At 40.2% G+C, this 20,781-nt stretch overlaps 1 protein-coding gene across 1 annotated transcript in view; it reads left to right on the top strand.

The window, feature by feature from the left end:
• Window positions 1–3,757, top strand: part of gnpat (glyceronephosphate O-acyltransferase) — a 9,481-nt gene extending 5,724 nt beyond the window's left edge. The window contains exons 10-16 of the mRNA XM_030781451.1: window positions 27–275; window positions 422–501; window positions 827–967; window positions 1,864–1,963; window positions 2,958–3,051; window positions 3,166–3,227; window positions 3,529–3,757. Of these exons, the coding sequence (XP_030637311.1) occupies window positions 27–275; window positions 422–501; window positions 827–967; window positions 1,864–1,963; window positions 2,958–3,051; window positions 3,166–3,227; window positions 3,529–3,572 (770 nt within the window). The 3' untranslated portion in view covers window positions 3,573–3,757. The remainder of the gene's footprint in view (window positions 1–26; window positions 276–421; window positions 502–826; window positions 968–1,863; window positions 1,964–2,957; window positions 3,052–3,165; window positions 3,228–3,528) is intronic.
• Window positions 3,758–20,781: the final 17,024 nt, after the last annotated feature.

Genomic DNA, 20,781 nt, shown 5'->3' with positions numbered 1-20,781 from the left:
TCTCTCTCTCTCTCTCTCACTGTCAGCTCACGTGTCTGTCAGTGAGGTGTTGAACTCCAGTGTGGCCATCCACAGCAATCTGGTGTGTGTGTCTGGTGGTCGGCTGGTGCTGGTACCGGGAGACAGGGAAGCTACGGAGACTCCAGAGCAGGCTGTGTTTAACCGTGCCGTCAGCCTACTCGCTTGTGCCTCCTACAGGAACCAGATATTACACGTCCTGCTGCGCCCAGCTCTACTCGCCACAGCAATGCTCACTGCTGCCTCCTCCAGGAGAGGTTAGGAACCACACTCACACTTTTAATATCAAGGCATTGCTGGGATGGAGAAATTCAGTTAGATAGAGTGAGTGAATGGGGGGGGGGGAGTGGAGTGGAGTGTAAACTCTTGTTATTTCTGAATCTGTCTGTGTTTTTCTTTATAGAGGACGTATATAGTTCGTTCAGCTTCCTGAGAAACGTTTTCTCCAACGAGTTCATTTTGTGTCCTGGAGAATCAGTGCAGGTATGCACAACCCCCTCTACTACGTTTACATTTATTTACTCACAAAATACACAGTGCAAATCGTGTCAAAGTCCAGTGGTGAGGCGACAAAAGTCTGATCTGTTAGCATCAATGTGGACATATCTGTCTCTGTTCTGATCCCTGCAGGCTGTGTTTGGATGGTATGGAAAGGTTGTGTGGACAAAAGGAAATGTTATGAAGTGTATTGATGCACCGAATGTTCTAGAATGCTGTAAAGTGATTCATTTTGTGTATGTGTGTGCGTGCGTACATGTGTGTGCACGTGTGTGTGTGTGTGTGTGTGTGTGTGTGTGTGCGTGTGTAGGACTTTGAGGAGGCTTGTTATCTTCTGGTGAAGTGTGGAGCGGTACAGATGTTACAACAGGACGTCGTGGTAACAGAACATGGTCATGTGACTGTGGACTTCCTCTTTGCCGTTCTGAAGCCCTTCATTCAAGGTTACCAGGTACAAAAAACAAAACAGTACCAATCACATAGCACATTTCCTGTATCTGCAGAATTAAGTTCCCATACAGAGAATAAACAAATACAAAAAAAGCTGTCAGACTTTTGATTTGTTTTTGTATTGATATTCAGAATTTTCTGCTGCATAAAGTTTTGCAGGCACAGGTGAAACAAGTATCATAAAGCCATTGTAGTCAGCTTGAACATTCTCCAGTTCTGGATGATTTTGTGCCAAAAAAAGTTTGAAAACACAGCTTGCAGCTAAACCTCCGAACAATGCATCATAAAACAATCACGTTAGCTAGAAAATGCTCCTGTTCTGGAGAATTTAGTGTCACAAAGTAGTGGGGAAAGAAGAGCTATTGGCTACAAAAAAAAAAAAAAGATCAGAACAGCTAGAAAGAAGTTCAAGTGTGAAGGTATGGTAGTCTCAAAACATAAAAACTCATAATGTTAGTGTAATAGTAAATTGTTGGGGTGCAGTGGAATTTGGTGCACTCAGATTAGAGATTTGATTGGTTAAGATAACTCACTGCCGTGTGTGTGTGTGTGTGTGTGAGCATACATTTGTGCTTTCTTTGTGCTAAATGACTGTGTTTGCAGACATGCAGAGTTACTCTGTCCTGTGTGTGTAACTGTTGCGTAATGTGTACGATGTGTGTGTGTGTGTGTGTGTGAGTGTGCTGAATACCAGTTTGTGCTGTATCTTGGTGTAGATGTCTGTGTTTGCTGAATAACTGTATGTGTGTGTGTAAGTGCCTGTGTGCATACGTGTGTGTGCATATGTGTGTGTGTGTGTGTGTGTGTGTGTGCGTGCTGGCGTGTGAGTGTGTGCATGTGCGTGTGTGAGTGTATGTGTTTGTTAAGTAACTGTATGTGTGTTTTATCCCTATACAGACTGTATGTAGGTATCTGTATGAGGAGGCCAGTGAGAGTCTGAGTGAGAAACAGTTTGTTCCTGCCGTCAGAAACTTCGCTGTCAAACTCATCCTAGCAGGTGCCTTACCTTTACTGGGAGTACTGGTCTGAATGGAAGTACTCCAGTTCAGCTGTTTAAGTGTCTGTCTAGCTACAACATCACATCTTTAACATTCATTCACAATTTGCCCCACAAAGGAAATTTGGAAAAGTAACTTCTCAGTGGAGTAAGACTTGGTTGTTTTGAAAGCTGTTTCATTCAGAGAAAAGTTAGTTAATAGAACCACAAAGAACGGTCCAGTGTTTTCAGCATTTGTGATTGGTTGGTCCTCTGAAGTTGTGGTTAAGGGCGGGGTCAGAACTTATTTTTGTCGGCATAGAGCAGTGGTTCTCAACTCCATTCTTGGGGGGCCACTGTCCTGCACATTTTTGTTTTAACTCTCCTGAGCCCAGGACTGACACACCTGATTCCACTGATCAATTAATAATCAAGTCCTTGATTAACTCAATTAACTGTGATAGTGAAGAGTTAAAACGAAGACGTGCAGGACAGTGGCCCCCCCAGGACTGGAGTTGAGAATCACTTGCATACTCAAAATACTCTGTTTGGTTTAGGAGGGGGGTGACACCTGGGTAGAGTCTGCAGGAGGCAGGACATGACTCAAAAAGTACTTTGCGAAAATCGCAGTGTTTTGTTTGCAACAAATTGAAAAAAGCGAACGAGGCTACCGACTTTTGTCTGCCGATTTCGGCGTCGGCCCTTATCGACAGAAGTTCCCGAATCTCATCGTCTCCTCAGTTAGACATTTTCGTTGGCGTTTTCATGTAAATGACCCTTCTTCTACACCCTCGGATGTTTGAATTCTTCCAGTTTCGGAAGAAATGGCGTCAACACACCCACTTGCTTGCTGTTCATACTCCAAAGAATAATCACACATGAACCCAAACTATAGAGTATACATTTCATCAGTGACATGAATGAACACAGATGGTTGTAGAACCCTCTAGTGGTGATAAAAGGTACTGCAGGTTGTTTGGTTAATTAGAATATTGTTGTTTACTCCGATTGACAGGTCGCCTGAAGCATTATGAGGTTTTATCGTCTGATTTGCAGAAGAACGCCCTGGCGGCTCTACTCAGGCTAAAGGCTGTGAGAAAAGTCAAAACGTAAGAACATTCAGTTAATTCCATCAGTTTAAATCTTTAATTATTCCCCTGAAACATCTGCCGTGGTTTCATTACATATTTTTTCTGTTTGTTTTGATCTATTCTGGTCCTCAGAGGGGAACAGGTCAACCTGAAGGTTAACAAGACGACCGTGAGCTCGATAGAAGATACACTCGGTAAGAAAAAGTCGGCAGTTGTCAGAAGTAGCCTATGTTATTGTGGATTCGAGTGGTTTGTTGACATATTAGGAAATCGGTTGCTTGTTAAAATCTCTCGCGTTCTGTTTGTCAAGCAACCAGGAAAAACATGACTTTATAGCACAGTCACTCTTTTGACCCATTTTTCGGGGCTCTGCAACGGTGAAAATAAACAAACGCTGCTGTTGGAATGCATATTTCTGTCTCGGACAACAATGACATGCAAATAACGACAGGTTTCTCTCTCCTCTGTTTGATTTTTTTTTTCCCTGTCGCTCAGGAGGTAAAATTCCTTCCCGAAAAGCTGTGTTGGCACGACTGTAATTCTGGATGGAAAACTCCGGAGAGTAAACTGCCTTTATTAGCATATGCCAAACGTACCGCGCTGAGCCACGACACGACGCCTCAGCTTTTGCCGACTACAAAGGCTTGTTTGTGGTGGTTCTCTAAGAAGAGACTTCACTGAAACATCATCTGGGACTATCTCCACAAGATAAGAGCATGCTGTCGCCCCCCCCCCCCCCCCCCCCCCCCCAAAAAAAAGCAGCTAATAGCTCTGGGAAGGTTCTCTAAATCTGTGACACACTCCTGCTTTAACAGGTTCCTCTCAAAAGTGTCTTTAAAACAGTTCAGTGGTTGCCAAGTATAAATCAGAGATACAGCCGGTTAATGTGATTTAATGAAGAGGTTAATTCTTTTGTTTTTTTGTTTTTTTTTTTGCTTTATTCAGTGTTTGATTAACCGGAGGTGCTGGGAGAGCACCCAGTTATGCTGCATTTTCTTCGTTCATGGGGTTCTGCTGACCTTTGTCGTATTTTTTTGGCATGCATTATTTATTCATTTGTTTGTTTGCGCTGTATTACTGAACTCTCTTATCCCTTTTTTGTCACTGTTTTATGTTTTTTTTTTTTTTTTGTGGATTGTGAAACAAAAATGGGTCACTGACAACTTATTTCATCAGAAAACAAAAGGAAAAAACACATTTTTCAACAGTCAGGAGGCTTTAAACTGCCTTTTCATCCTTTCAAACAGGGGGGAAAAAAAATTACACAAGAGGTAACTCTACCTATACAATGCCAAAACGCACAGCCTGTGTAACGCAGATGAGCCGCGGAAACAAAGTCTGATCAACGCGCGACACGTCAGCTAACGCTCTAGTGTTTACACTTGACTCTCTCATCCTCTCAGTAGTTGTTTGTTGAAGGCAGTCATGTGGTAGAAGTGAATTTTGTTCTCTACATTTGTATGTAGCTGCGTATGATTCGGGAGACAAGCACATGACATTGTGTAGTTCCCAGAATATTGTACGTAGAAATCACGATTTTACTGTACAACAGAATGTAGCTTTGTTGTGCTTTATATAGGCTACTGTTACTGAAGTATGTAAACAAACAAACAAATGAAGATTCACTGATGGCAGTATGGGAAATATCTAATATTTTGTATGCAAACTTTCAACTTAAGACTGTTATCACTCCATTACCCATAAAATATTTTTACAAACTCATTTTCATTCAAAACAGATTTTTTTTTTTTTTGATGAAACCAATGAGGAAAAAAACAAGGTAGATTATTGGTTTTCATCTGCCACATTACTAGTCTGTTTCTTGGTTTTGTTTTGTTTTTTTCCCCCTTTTATCATCCAAAAACACTTGTTTTCTGAAAACACTGCATTGAATTTATTGATACTAAAGCCAAGTACTTACTCTTAATAAGCAGGAGTACATTGTAATTTTGTGTGTCAGTGGCGGAACCTTCATAAGTTTACTTTATTTGTAAACACAGTAATATACCATCCCTTTAAAGGACTGATTCTGAGATTGTATGGAATAGAATGTTGGAGACAGCTGTGATGATATCACAATAGAACTTTCGGAATTGTCTCGGTAACAATGTTCCATTACACTCCACTTAAGAATCTAGTGCAGCGGAAACTTTCTGGAGACTTTTACAATGCGCTCTCCTTCAATTCATATGTTTCTTTCTCTTGTTTGTCTTAGAATGTGCTCACCTTTTTTGGTCTGTTCTACAGATATAAATAGGTTTTTTTGTCAAAACACACTCAGAGACAACATTGGTACACACTCCTTTCATATTGTTACCTGGCAACGGCACGCAACAGCACACCAAGTCTCTAACAAAACTCAGAACAGCATCTCAGAATCTGAAGTTTGTCTCGTCAGACAAGCAGAGTTCCATATGGCTGTGGTGTACACAGATCTGAAGGATTCTGTGCCATCTCTCTCTGCCAGACATTGCCAAAGTAATTTTTCCTTCCACAGCCCTCTACAATATACCATTATTATACCCGTGGTTATGTGTATGTGTGTGTGTGTGTGTGTGTGTGTGAGAGAAAGAGAGAGAGAGAGAGAGTGCATATATGTGTTTTGAGCTTTAATAACTTTGATTCATTCTTGTTAACAGTTTTGCTCCTGATTACATTTTTGATGGTGATTTAACAATGCTGATTGTGGTCTGTGGGAAGTTTGAGAACGATGATATAATTAAACTTTTACTTATATAATATTTCTTTTTTCGCTGTGGCTGTATTTACACTGTTAAAGCACAGATATCGTGCAGATGAAACATGGCAACATTTCCAACGGTATAAAAATCCTGCAAATACTTCGGTTGTAAATCACGTCCGTCTCTCTATGAGAAATTCAGGGGGGTGGCCACTAGATGGCAGGCGTGTTGCTGTAATGATTTAGGGAAACTCTTTACTTTGCAGGAGTCAAGGCCAGGACAGAGAGATAAATGTCAAAAACCTACGAAGTCAGATTGATCTGTTTATTTATTGCTTTGGGTTATGTGGTGATCGGATGGGTTCTGTGTGAAAGGAGAACGGAATTTTTCATTTTATGACGTACTGAGTTCTCTGTCTGGTCCTCCCTCCTCCAAATACTTGCTCAACGAAGTCAGATTATCAGAGATACCAATTACACCAGAGACATAGAATTTATTTCATTAACAGTATTCATTTTTTCAGTTTCTTCAACTTTTTGGGTTGCCTTAATTAAAAGAAGGATGATGTTTCCTGAGATACCATGAAATGACGAGAGATCCTTCCCTTTCAGTCGTAGTTGGATTAATCTCACATGGAATAAAGCTAGCAAGTCCCATTTAACGGAATAGAACCCGTAGATTAGCATTGTACAGTTTAATCCCACTGCGCAATTCCTGACCTCAACACAGGGCATCGGTATCTTAAAGTTTTTAAAGAAGGCACTAGAACACGTTTCTCCCTTGCCCCAGTTGGAAGGAATCAAGTTTTTATCACCTAAATTCTCTGTAAATGCTACATGCATGTTCAAGTACGTAAACTATTGAATCTAATCTAATTCAGAGAATTTTCGACTGGTGCACAATGATTATCTTAAGGGAGCATATTATTTCTCCAGCACGACCAGACTTTAATGTCTGAATCAATTAAAATCACAGTAACTCTAACTATACTAATGATTCTAAAACAGAATTCACTTCACTAAGAGCCGAAGCCTCAAAGTGATTCTAATGATTCAAAACATTCCGTGACCTCCCATGTAAAGGTTCTATAGCTTTGTTTATGGCAGTACTCTTTTCCGTTTTTTTCCTTCTGGTAACTGAGCTAACAGTTGTTCGGAGGATAATTGTATATGTCTGGCATGAGCCCACGTAGTCCAACGCATCGTTTGAACAGAAGGAGATCCATTAGCAGTCAACTCCGACACACCTCCTCCAAAGAGACAGTGTATCGTGCATGTCAGCCCCGTTGGGAGTTCACCGCAAAGAGCGGGAATTTGACAGGAAAATAAATAATAATATTCTGATGGCAACCGCAATGTACTGACAGGCGGAGAGGAAGATTTAATAAAATTCAATACTGTCTAATTGAAAGTGGTAAAATGCTTCTCTGGAGACTAGCGGGTTTTTTTTTTTGCGGTGTTGTCTGAAATGCAGATTAATATGGGGTTGGGGGAGGGCGGAGAAATGATGGGACCGGTCTGGTTTACAGAGCCCGAGGCCAACACACACAAACACACACGTACACAGCTGGCAAAACACCTGTTTAATATACAGTCCGGACAAATCACCGTGGCTTCTACGCTCGTGTATCTGAAAAACATCGTTATTTATTTCAAACATGCCTAGGCCTGACGAGAATTCGGCAGATCCTGCAGGACAGAAGTACTGAGATTTTGGTACCACAGAAAATGAAGAGCAAGCCAATGCTCAACTGTTTTCAGGCGAGAGTTCGCTGACTTTCAGTGACAACCTAAGTGTCCTGGAACGACCTTTGGGAGTATCCTCATTATCCTGCTTATTGAGAAAATGTTTATTCACATTGAGGTACTAACTGAAACAAAGCCGCTGCCCAAGCTTTTTAACAAGACGAAAGGAATTTGGAAGAGATCTTAAATCGTTTTAGACATGTCATAACCGTTTTACACTACGTTTTGCTACAAAGTATTCTTCTCAAACTTTCTGCATATTTAAAGTTTCTCCATTTCAAAGACTGTTAAAATATAAGCGCCCAGATGATGGTATAATGGTCCATCCATTAATCACTAAGGAAACTGTACTGATCTAACATGTGGTGTGTGTGTGTGTGTGTGTGTGTGTGTGTGTGTTTATTGACAGGATTACGTTTCAGCGATTTGGTGTTAGGGGCCTGTGTATATTTTATGTGAACCTCATAGAAATTAGTGTTTTTTTTATTCTGTCACTGTATACACAAGACGTTTTTTTTTCTTGCCCCATTACAATAACACTATGAGTACTCTTTGATGGGATTTCACACAATTAAAACTCGTTGTATAGACTGACCAGAAAAAAATGACCAGCATTAATTTGCTGTACCATCTGAATGAAACCTTCTGTTTGCACGTGTGCACTGGTGGTTTGGTTATCCATTAGTGTAGCCTATTCATTCACCGCCTACATCCGACACGTTTTCAACACCGCTGTGCTGCAGAGGTAAGACTCCTACATTTACAGAAAATTTAATTACGTAATTACACAGCTGCACCTTGATCAGTACAATTTGAATTAAGCGAGAAGCGTAGTGCGCTAGCCGCCCGACGGAGGCCCCTAGTCCAATTAGCGTGTCCAAATTAGTTCCATCCGATCTTTCTAAAGCTTTTCATTTAGGTGAATGGCAAAATTGCACCTTAATTAAAAAATTAGTTCAGTGGTAAACTTCCTTGTTCGTTGTGACCGAATTCTCGTCAAAAAATAACTCTCATAATTACTGCTACATCGATTCTTTTTCAAAAAAAAAAAAAAAAAAAAAAGGTTCTCCGTGAATGTGAATGTGAACACGAGGGGTAATGTTGTGGTAATTAGCGGAAATTGATGATATTCATATGATGAATAGGGGCTCGCTTATTTTGGACTCTAAATTCCAGTCCTTTGATCCAGTTTCCCTTAAGATCAGTTAGGAGCTTGAAATAAAACAAATTACCCTTGAAATCAGATACTGAGCAGGGAGGAGGTTTGTTCCCTGCAGGTAGAAGCTGTCGACTAAGCTGTCAGTTGTCAGCGTGGGGTACTTCTTTTTTCCTTGTCTCCCCCCTCCCCCCTCCAAATATCTCGTTAAATATTACAACTCACCAAGAACAAATGTATGGATCATGATAGGTATGATATGGATGTGATCATTTACTCCAGTTCTACTACCAGAGTGTGTTGTTTATTGATTGGTGATGTAAAATGTAATGTATTGAATACTGACTGATTACGTTCATATCTGTAGTGATACGCAAGCGATTTTTACAATAATGAGCGAAAACTGGAACCCAGAGCCAGAACCATTCAAAAGAAATCACAAGTTTGAGAACAACATAAGACATAAGAAACTTTATTGTCATTGTACTGCTGTGCAAATTACAGAAAAAGGAGCTGAACAGAGATAGAGAAAGAACACAGTTTTACAGATAGCATTTCATTCTTTCATAATGAGGAACTGTTTATCACAGACACTGTTTATCACAGACATTGGCATCTGAGTAAAGGTAAAACTAAGGGCTGTACAAACATCCCAGACTGCATGTAATCTCACAGAGATAAATGGCCATCATTCCATTTCAGGATTTCACTCTTTTCCCACAGTATTTGAGACTAGAATTTAGAGACAGCTTGTAACAGTCTGAAAATTACGTCTGTTACTTTAGCTGCGATTTGGCAGGAACGACCTCATGTCGTCAGACATGTTTAGGAGTTGAACCCCCAAACAGAAGGGCACTCGGGCACCTTCCCTTAAGCATCTTGTGGAAATACAGCTCCATCAAGTCTTCCGGCACTGTGGACGGGCAGTATATTATGTCGTTTACTTACCTAAAGAAAAGACTCAACATTACACGCTTTGTTATCTCAGGAATATAATTATGTTTGAATTTTAAGAATTAAACAGCAAAGTCATGTTGAACTTTTCCTCCTGGTTTAAGACATTGATAAGAGTAAGGGCACAGTGAACCCACATGAGCCAGTTTACTGAAGAGGGTAAAGTTCATATTCACTGATGACATGGAGAGCAGGGAGGTGTTGCAGTGCTGGTGGACTCTGTGTCATGGTCTGCCCTGAAGGTTATTCATGGGTAGGTCCTCTGTGGTAATGGAAAACAACAGTGCAATAAAGCAATATGTTCATGGTTATTGGGATGGGTCTGGTGTCTTTGATGCAGGTCTCAACTGATGTCACTCACTCTCAATTCAATTCAATTCAGCTCAGTTCAGTTCAATTTGATAAATTTCATTGACATGATTAAGTGGTAATCAGTGTTTTCAAAGTGTGTTATTTAAAGTTAGAATATAAAACAACACTGAGACACTTAGAAAGCAAAATTCATATAGAATGGACAAGCACCACCACCTCTCTCTCTCTCTCTCTCTCTCTTTCTCTCTCTCACACACACACACACATACGTTCTTATTAGGTAGCGCTCTTCTGTTGCTTTCTGTGTCCTTGTTTCTTGTGGTGCGTTCATGTCTACCTGTGATCAGTGAACTACAGATTGAGACTGCAATAAATGACACTCCACAGAGCATCAAAGGGTTAATACCGCCCTGCTTCGGGTCTCTCTTAAAAACATCACATTGAATTCTCCACATCGCCCTTACCGGTGTTTTTTTTTTTTTTTTTTTTGAAGCCTGTCCCAGAGGGGGGATGCTGGAAATTGCCTTTGCTGTGGCTACAAGATCCAGATAAGTGTGGATTTGTTCTAAGAATGCAATGACGGGGCAAGGTTATCTGCCGGCTGTCGGAGGAGAGCAGTTTAGTTTGGCGTTCAGTCCCCTCACACGGGTCAGGCCAGGCCAGCTGAGCCCAGAACTACACAATGCTCAAATGAGCTGGTGGAGGAGAGAAAGACACCTGGCGAGGGCTGCTCCCCCCCAGTGAGACTTCAGCTAGTGTCTGTGTGAGTGTGTATGTGTGTGTCTACTGAACACTGAACAGAACACTGAACACTGAACAGAAACTGCAATTATATCTTACACTCTCTCTCTCTCTCTCTCTCTCTCTCTTTTCTATTTCTCTACTTTCATACACTGCACATTTCTTTACTTGATCCTACACAGTGCACTTCTGTAGACTTGTTTTGGACTGGTTTTAAAACTTTGTTATTGCTACATCTGGAAGATCAATCCAGTCAGCATAGTTTCCAGTCAATTTAGCAATAGCAGCCCAGTCCCAATCCCAGATTATTCACAAACTTAATCTCAAATTTAACTGCCAACAGCACTTCAGTTGGTCTAATTAGTTTCGGTAAAAAGTTTGGTTAAATGTGCGTGAAGCACAGATTTCCACTCAAACTTAGCAAAAGGTTCTCACAGTCACAGCATTTTAATGTGTAAAATAAGATCAGGATGCTTGTTTTGCCTGACTCCAGTCACTGATTTTCTCGACTGTAGCTGTATTTACGCAGGGGAGAACGTGGATCTAAGGACCTGTCATTAAAGAGCCATGAAATGAGACATTTTGTGAACTCCAGGTGGTTTCTGAGAGCCATGGAACGCTGTGAGCAGGACGAGTGAAGCAGGCGATCTTTCGTTCAGTGGAGGGAAAGAGTGACAACACAGACAGGTGTCACAGGAGACTGACAGAAACTTCAACTTTCCCGAAGATAGGAAAACCGGAGCTCTCCCTGACAGTCTACTCTTCAGAAATCCTGTCTGTCTGTCTTTCTGTCTGCCTGTCTCTCTCTCTCTCTCTCTCTCTCTCTCTCTGAGCATACCTGTCTATCTCTGTTTCAGTGTGTATCTATGAAGTGTCACCATATCACCCACGTCAAAGACAAATTTAGTCCTGTTCATTTGGCAAAACCATCAGACCAGTGTCACATTTCTGTAAGAGGTCATGTTGCATATTTGGGATATCATGTGGATTAATCAGACCTATTATACACACAAACACAATTAAAAGGTGGTAGAATAGCCCAGCTTCTCTGTGGAGATATTTACCGGTGACAAAAAGCAGTTCCACTAAACCGAGCAGTGGTAAGATGTAACGAGAATATGAGAGAGAACCGTAGAGGAAGCTCTTGAACATCAGGAATGGTGCCGCTAGTTTGTAGAAATTTTGAAAAGCCATGCTCTTCAGGCTGTGCAGAGATGTAAATATGCATATTTATGGTTATGCTTGTGAGAAATACTGGGTAAATACATCCAGAACATTCTTTGCTGGGACATCTGCGGAGAACAGGTTGAGCTGAATTGTTAATGTGGAGATGTGTTTATCAGGATTAATCACTCTGTGTGTTTTAGCTATTTGTGTGTGTGTGTGTGTGTGTGTGTGTGTGTGTGAGAGAGAGAGAGAGAGAGAGAGAGAGTGAGTATGTGTGCTAGTAACAGAACTGCAGAACTGGCAGAGAAAAAACACATCATAGTCTGGAAGGCTTGCTGTTCTATAGAGCAATTAACACACGACAAACAATACTAGCCACACAAAATAGGGCGTATCCCAGAGGAATTTACTCTGCTCTGTGTGTGTGTGTGTCTATGTAAGGAAGATTGCGTGTGCATGTTGTTTGTCATCTGTGTGTGTGTGAGTGTACATGAGAAAGAAAGAGAGGGAGAGAGAAAGAGAGAATATGTGTTGTCTCTGTGCATGTGTGAGGAGAGAATATGTGTGTGAGAAAGACATTTGTGTGAGTATGTTTATATTCGTATGAGTGTACGCGTTTGTGTTCTGTATGGTTAGCTCGGCTGAGCAGCATGTCTCAGTTCTGTATCTGTAGCAAGTCTCTTTTCTGTGTTGTGCTGTGTAGGGTGATATAGTGTCTGACTTACTGCCTTAGCCAGCGAATTAAATCATTTCTCAAGGCCCCACTGCACTGGCCTGGCCAATAAAAAGATCCATCTGACAGCCCACAGAGATCCTGGACAACGCAGCAAGGCAAACAATGGGAAACCTGACTGTCTGAGGGGAACTGGGATTCTCACAGTTAATGAAGACTAGACACCTTTGGGAAGAGAGTGATAGCTATACTGTAGTCCAATATATTTTGTCAGTAGAGGCTATTGCTTAAATATGTGTGTTTTTCATATATATATATATATATATATCCCAGTAGTTTTATCATTTGTTCATTTAATTCATCTACTTAAAAGTATTTTCTGTATGAAAAATACTCCCTTGGAGCTTCACATCAGGATAATATATTAATTCAGCACAGGTAATATTTTCATAATGTGTGTGTTTGTGTGTGTGTGTGTGTGTATATATATATATATATATATATATATATATATATATATATATATATATATATATATATTGTGGCATTATGAAACAGTGAGTATCTTTCTGTCCCCATGCGTCTGGAGCTCAGATAAAACTGAGCAGCTGTGTTGTGTAGGAATGTGACTGCCTCACACACACACAGACACACACACACACCACATACACTTACAGGCTCTATCTCTCTCTTTCTGTCTCTCACATAAACATACATCCATGGACACACAACTCTGCTACACACAGCTGTGTCCCAGTCCCCCACATAATCTCAGACACACACACACACACACACACACACACACCTCTCAGGACAGTATAGTATGATTGATGGCATTAAATTGCTTTTATCCAAGTTTTTTTTTTTTTTATCAGGATTTACCAGCTTTTCGTACTAGTGGTCTCTCCACTGGCTCCCCTTTAATAAATCACACAACTAGCCCCCCCCCCCCCCCCCCCCCCCCAACACACACACACACACACACACACACACACACCTCCTCCACTGATCCAAGATTGATGACCTGACGGGCACACTGTGCCCAGAATCAGCCTGTTGGGCACAGTCGTGTCAGAGCACATGTACATTTTTACCTCGTAATGGAAAATGTCAATCTGTGGCCTGTCGGCACAGCCAGGAAACAGCCATACTCATTATTGGGAAATGCCAGCTTGTTTCCTGTTTACAAGACCCTGATCAATTTCTAAAAGAAAAGAGAGAGAGAGAGAGAGAGAGAGGGGTATGATAATACTGTAGTTCTGCAGCTGTTTGAATGTGTGTGTGTGTGTGTGTGTGTGTGTGTGTGTGTGTGTGTGTGTGTGTGTGTGTGACTGAACAATTGTGTCTCTTACTGAATGGGCAGTCCCCCCCCCTCCAACCCCCACGACAGGGATGTCAGGATCGGCTTGCTATTGTGTGGTTAGCTCAGCAAGACACTTCAGGCCCCCTGCCTATCAGATAATGCAACAAACAAACCAACCAACAAACAAACAAACAAGTGCTTCACATCAATAAAAACATAACAGTTAGACTGCTCATATCAGTCCCTGTCGGAGGGCAATAATCTAAACAGATGACTCTCTCAATTGGATGGGGTTGGAAAGAAGAAGACAATGTGGCCTCCAAACATTCAGGCTAAACCCTAAGTATTTGGGCTTAATCGGTTTCAAATGGAAATTTCCAGACAAATTGTAGCGTAATGAAAAACTGATTTGCTCAATTTTCGATTCTGATTACTTTTTTTTTTCTCCTCTACCCAAATTGCCTGTTCTTTCTCTCTGTACTGATGCCATAAGCATTGTCTAAGGCATTTCTTTTTTTCTTTCTTTCTTTTCCGCTACCATATGTAAAAAGCTGAAGTTCTAGTAAGATGTTTAAAACTCTGTGCATCTTCGCTAAACCTTGACCTTTGAGTCTTAGCACATGAAATTAGCATACCTTTCTCCATTTTCAGGCAAAGCAAGATGAGCTGTTCTAACAGCCCGAGGCAAAACTCTTGCTCTCCTACTTTCTGTATCCATGTATCTGACACATGAGTGGGATCTTAAGTCCTTAACATTGATATCTGACACAAAACAGAATCTGTCTGTCTCCTTAATGGAGTAATACAATGTTTGGTCGTTCAATGAGGAGGGGCATCTCTCTAGTAACAGAATTGTGTTTTAGTTTGGTATTTCAGTTATTATGTTTTTATAATCTTTTTCTTCATTCATGTTGCACTCAGGAATTAATGAAATTTGTGATATTGTATTGAAGCCAAAATTGCAACTGACAGTTCTGCAGTTGTAGTGAAATCAAACCTATGTTTCTGTTACAAGTATTAAACTGATTGAGATTTCCGTGAGTTAATATTACAATATCACTTTACATCACCTTAGTTTTTTGTCAGTGTGGTTTAGTCTAATGATAATAATAATAAAAAAATAATAACAATAATACAAGTTTATTTAGAACCCAGTATCACTATTAATAGTCTCAAAGGACTGTACGTGTCCATAACAAAATTAAAATCAAAATTATATTATCCATAAGTTAGAGAAAATAGATAAGTCTTTAGTCTTGTTTTAAAGTTATGAAGAGAGTTTGCCTCCCTAATGTAGGTAGACTATTCCAGAGATAGGGAGAGCGATAGGAAAAGGCTCAGTAACCAGTGGACTTCTTTTTAACTCTTGGAATGACGAATAGTCCAGAATCTTGAGAGCGCAGCGTGCGAAGGGGATTATAGGGTGTAATTAAGTCAGATATGTAGTCCGGCGCAAGCCCATGTAGAATTTTATATGTTAATAAGGGGACCTTAAAAATCTGCCTTTGCATGAATTGGGAGCCAATGAAGGGAAGTCAGGAAAGGAGTAATATGATCAAACTTCCTTGTGCTGGTCAGTATTCTGGCAGCAGCATTCTGGACTAGCTGAAGACTTTTGGTAATAGAGGCATGCAGACCAGAGTACAGAACATTGCAATAATTGAGGCGAAACGTGACGAATGCGTGAACAAACGTTTCTGCATCAGCCTTATTTAGAAAGGGCTTAATTTTAGTGATATCACGGAGGTGATAAAAGGCAGTTTTGGTCAGAAAACACACAGAGGTTTTTAGCTGTAGAGCTCCGAGAGATGATGCAGTTGTCAAAATTTAGGGTAAGATCACTAAAAAGATGCTTATGTGCAGGAGGACCAGTGACCAGCATGTCAGTCTTGCCTGCATTAAGCATCAGGAAATTTGAAGACGTCCAACCCTTAATAGCACAAAGACATGCCTCAAGGTTAGCCAATTCAGAGCGGTCATTGTACTTGATAGGTAAGACAATCTGAGTATTGTCAGCATAACAATGGAAGTTAATGTTGTAACTACGAGCATGTAAATAGAGAATAGGAGAGGGCCAAGGACGAACCCCTGAGGAACAGCATAGTTAAGCTCACGGTACTCGGAGGTCACGTTATTATAAGGCGCTTTTGGACCGAACAGTTCTAGGGTCTAATTTTGATAGGAACTACCCCCTAGGGCGCTTCCCCTAGAACTACATATGTTCTAGGGCCTTTTTTCTGTTTGCATTCGCACCGCTATTAGGAACGCTGAAGTGATGTAAGACGGTACAGGCGCTAAGAGATGTTGTTTACGACTAACCAGGATAGATACACATTTTTAAGTACAAATGTAATGACTTTTAAGACCTTTTAAATACCTCCAAAGGGATAAAAATACCATTACTGCAGCAAAAGAAATCGACAAACTAGACTACAGTATACACAGTTAATGATTTTTATTGAATTTGAATGACAGATATATTGAGTGCACATTAGATAACATATAATTGCCTTCTCATTGATGAAAATAAAACTGTATGGCGATAGACCCAGTCCAATGGAAAAAAATGTCCCCCTGCATTTATGCATTTACCACCGCAGTAGCAGTGACTGACTAAAATAAAACATAAAACCATGTTTCCCCTCCTACAATTCCAGACAGTTTAAGACATTTTAGACATGAATATCAAAAACTAAATGTAATACGTTCTAAGACTTTATATTTTGCATGGATCTTTAAAAATGGCGGTTGCAATCATCTATGCCTGCGTCTGGACCAATGGCTGTACACCTACGTCACAGGGTTCCTATTGCGCTGAGAAAGTACCTACCTTGAAGTAGGAGCTAAAAAGGCCCCTCAAAACGGCGTTCTAAGAACTATAATCGTTCTAAGTTCCTGCAGTGCGAACACGCAAAAAAGGGGGTACTTTCTCCAACAGTTCTAAGAACTATGGAAAAGTTCCTCCGGTGCGAAAGCGCCTATAGTGGACACACTGCTTTCTCTCTGAGAGATAAGATTTAAACCAAGAGAGCGCCAGGCCAAGAATGCCAATTTGATTTTCCAGGTGCTTTAACAATAGGGTGTGACTGACTGTGTCAAATGCTGCACTCAGATCAAGCAGAATAAGAATAGAGGTAGCACCAGCATCCATGGATAATAAAAGATCATTAGTTACTCTGGTAAGTGTGGTTTCAGTAGAGTGAAAACACCTCAAGCCTGACTGAAATATTTCAAACAGACTGTTAGAGGACATATGGGCTATCAGCTGAGCAGCTACAATTTTAGAAAGAAACAGGAGACTAGAAATGGGCCTATAATTTTTTAAGCCTTCAGGGTCAAGGTTAGGTTTTTTAAGTAAAGGCCTGATAACGGCTGTTTTAAAAGCGGACAGTGTGTCTAGAGAGATAGGGCTAAAGTTAGCGGGAGCACATCCTGATTAATCTCAGATGCAGTGACGGAGAGTATGCAGGCAGTCTGATTTGATAAACTAATTTGAATATCACCACAAATTAAGTCTATTTTTTGCAAGAAAAATTCAACAAAATCATTTACAGTAAAAGGGCTAGATTGAGGGGAGTGATTCTGGGTAAGTTTAGATACTGTTTCAAAAAGGAACCTGGAGTTATTTTTGTTAACATTAATGATTTTTGAGAAATACGTGGATTTGGCTGTGGAGAGGGCACGTTTACAATCTATCAAGCTGACGTGCCAGTCGAGGCAGGAGACCTCTAGTTTAGTGGCCCACCGGTTTCAGTCTGGTGCAGTCATGGTGGTTTAGTCTAGTTCAGGTAGGGTAATTTAGTTTAGTTCAGTCATGTTGGTATAGTCTAGTTCAGTCAGTGTGGTTTATTCTGGTTAAGTCAGTGTGGTTTAGTCTAGTTCAGTCATGGTAGTTTAGTATCATTTAGTCATGGTAGTTTAGTCTAGTTTAGTCATGGTGGTTTAGTCTAGTTCAGTCATGGTGGTTTAGTCTGGTTCAGTCAGTGTGGTTTAGTCTTTCTAGGTCAGTCTAACGTGTGTAATTTAATTAAATCATCGTGGTCTAGGCCAGTGAGTGAAGTTTAGTTTACACAGTGGGGCTTAGTCTGATCCAGAATATGCAGTGTAGTCCAGTCTGAAATTTACTTCAGTGAAATATAGTCTAGTTCAGTAAGCGATGTTTAGTTCGATCTAGTACAGAAAGCTATTAGAACCTTAATTATTTTTCATCATTTTATTCTCCAGGAAGATTTTCTCAGATAGTAAATAATGGTAACCTTGAGCTTGCCCTAATGTAAAATTATCCTCTTGTTCCATGACCGAGAGTTCCACAGATGATTAAATCACCTGGGAATGACAGTGAGCTTTCTTCAGCAGATCACCCAGTGCAGGTGTGGCTGCTTTGAGCTCCCGTGGTGGAATATTCTGGAAGAGAAATATAATACAAGGAAGAGAACAAAGGAAGAATTCATCAGGCTCAATATCTTCTCCTTCACTGAGCTTTTCATTCGGGGTGATGTACATTGGAGTTGGCGGCTCAACCGGGATACAGGATCTCTCTCTCTCTCTCTCTCTCTCACTCTCTCTCTCTCTCTCACTCTCTCACTCTCCTCTCTCTCTTTCTCTCTCACTTTCTCCTCTCTCTCTCTCTCTAACCCCCCCCCCCCCACACACACAGACATCCATTCAGTAACTGATGATATCGTACCTGTTTCCTGGAAGTGTCCCTTTGCAGGTGATATGAGAAATGTAGTCTGATTGACGGGCTGATATACAGCACACACAGAAAATGGGTTTACTGGAATTCATGAATTGTAGAATGTGTCTTCCACAGAAGGGTTTGAGCAAACATGCTTTGTGAGGACCGGAATGTTCCGGAATTCCATTCAGTAAAGTTTAGTTGGAAATCAAATATAGGTCAGACGCACCTGAGGGAGCAGTAAGAGACTTGGCATTGACAGAAACTCTCCCACTGTTGTTAGACTGCTCACATGATTTTAACAGTATTTTACATATGATTTCCAGGCTTGATTTCCAGTATTTTTATTTATTTAAATGTCTTTATATATAGACTATTCCACCAAATATCTGTCCAAAACCTGAAAGTGGATCATGAAACGTTCACTCAAGTTTCACCCAAACTCTTAATGGTCTCTGACTGACAATCCTTGTTTTATTGGTGAAAATTCTGTAGGAATATTCTCAGAAAGAAAGAGCTGGTTGTGTGCACAAAAGAACGTATCTGAAAAGTCTGAACTGAAGGGTAATCAAAAAAAATGTCTGTTTAATCCCAGCCAGACTTCAATGTGTGGCAGGACGTCACAGTCCATAATCAGAGCTTTAATTTAGTGGTGGTGTGAAAATTTCTGCTTATGTTTTTTTTTATTCCAGATTCAACATGACCTCTGTGTTCAAATCAATAACATTCTATTGCAGAAGCCTGGACCTTGGCTTTGAGTCTATTACAACTGAGATGAAGTGTGTGTCTGCTGTTTTTACGATACAGAGAGAGAGAGACAGAGAGAGAGAGAGAGAGAGAGAGAGAGCTGAGTAAAATTGAAACACTAGCAGAAAATGAGATTTCAAATGAATTTCCGCCACGCAGAAGCACATGGTGTCTTTGTTCCTCTCCTCTGAAAGAATGTTCTGGAACTATTACCGTCAGATTCACGGGGACTGTCATACCTCTTTCTTCTCCTCCGAAGACAAGACAGGAAACATCAAAACATCAAAAAAAGAACATAACTCTTAAACCACTCAAGAGCTTGATCCAAATTCAGGTAACATATGAAAGGGATTCCTGATGATAATTTTACAGACTGATTAAAAATTAAATTGATCTGATTTAGTAAATTAAAATAGACAAAGAGGAAATTTCAGTGGTACATTGCTACTCTCTGTTCAGTACAAAATGGCCCATGGACTGACTAATTCACTTGAAAGAATAAAACAGTGCATCATTTTGTTAGGAGTGAATTCACCAAGAGAACAACCAAGACAAACAATAAAAAGGGAAGAAATACTGCCTAATGCTTTTAAGAGACATTGTATGTAAAATGGACAATTTGTGACATATTATTCAGTCAAAGGAGATGCCACTAACTTTAGACTGGCAAAATCTGTGGTACTTAAACAAACACTGATATACCTTTATAGGTACCACTTACCACTTAGGTACAATAAGACCACCCTTATAAATGATTCATAAATGGCTTACAATTAGGTTGCTAATAAGGTTTTAAATACTTTATAAATCATTAATAAACCATTATAAACAAGTTATAACACAGTTTTCATACATCAATGCAGGCTCACTATTTGGCAAGATCAAATTACTGCTGCACTTTTCATTTATCTATTATCCTGCTAGTTGCTCAGCTTACTTTATGTTGTCCTTTTATCAGTGAGCATGTTAAACTGTCAGCTTCATCTCATTTTTATGATCATTTACTTATTAGTTACCAACATTTATAAATGCCAAAAGAGAGCCTTATTGTAAAGTGGAAAACACATCACCATTTACTAATGAGTTACTAAGATCTACAATCACAAAGGGAGCCATATTGTAAAGTGTAAAACGCATCACCATCTATTGATGAATTACTAACATAACTGGAGAAAAGGAGCATTATTGTAAAGTGGAAAACACATCAGCATCTATTGATGAATTACTGTCACAGGGAAGCCTTATTGTAAAGTGTAAAACACATCATCATTTACTAATGAGTTGTTGGGTTTTCTCTGGACTGATGACAGTTCCTTTTATTTTGGAACAACACAATCAAGGAAGCAATATCCTTAACTCTGACACAGTAGGAGTCAAGTACATCATTCATGCAGACAGTTACATATACGGTACACAGATAACATTAAACTATCACAAGAATTAACAACACAGCACAAAGACTACATGATAGACATTACACATACACTTCTACTAGCCACAATGGGAAACATAAACTGAACAAAAGCAAAATGGGGCTAAAGAACAGTCCATCGCCCCAAGGCATGCTGGGAAGCTCCACCCATCTACCCCC

The sequence above is a fragment of the Chanos chanos genome, chromosome 8 (assembly GCF_902362185.1).
Source record: "Chanos chanos chromosome 8, fChaCha1.1, whole genome shotgun sequence".
Taxonomy (NCBI): Eukaryota; Metazoa; Chordata; class Actinopteri; order Gonorynchiformes; family Chanidae; genus Chanos; species Chanos chanos.
This window is presented reverse-complemented; position numbering and strand designations above follow the sequence as displayed.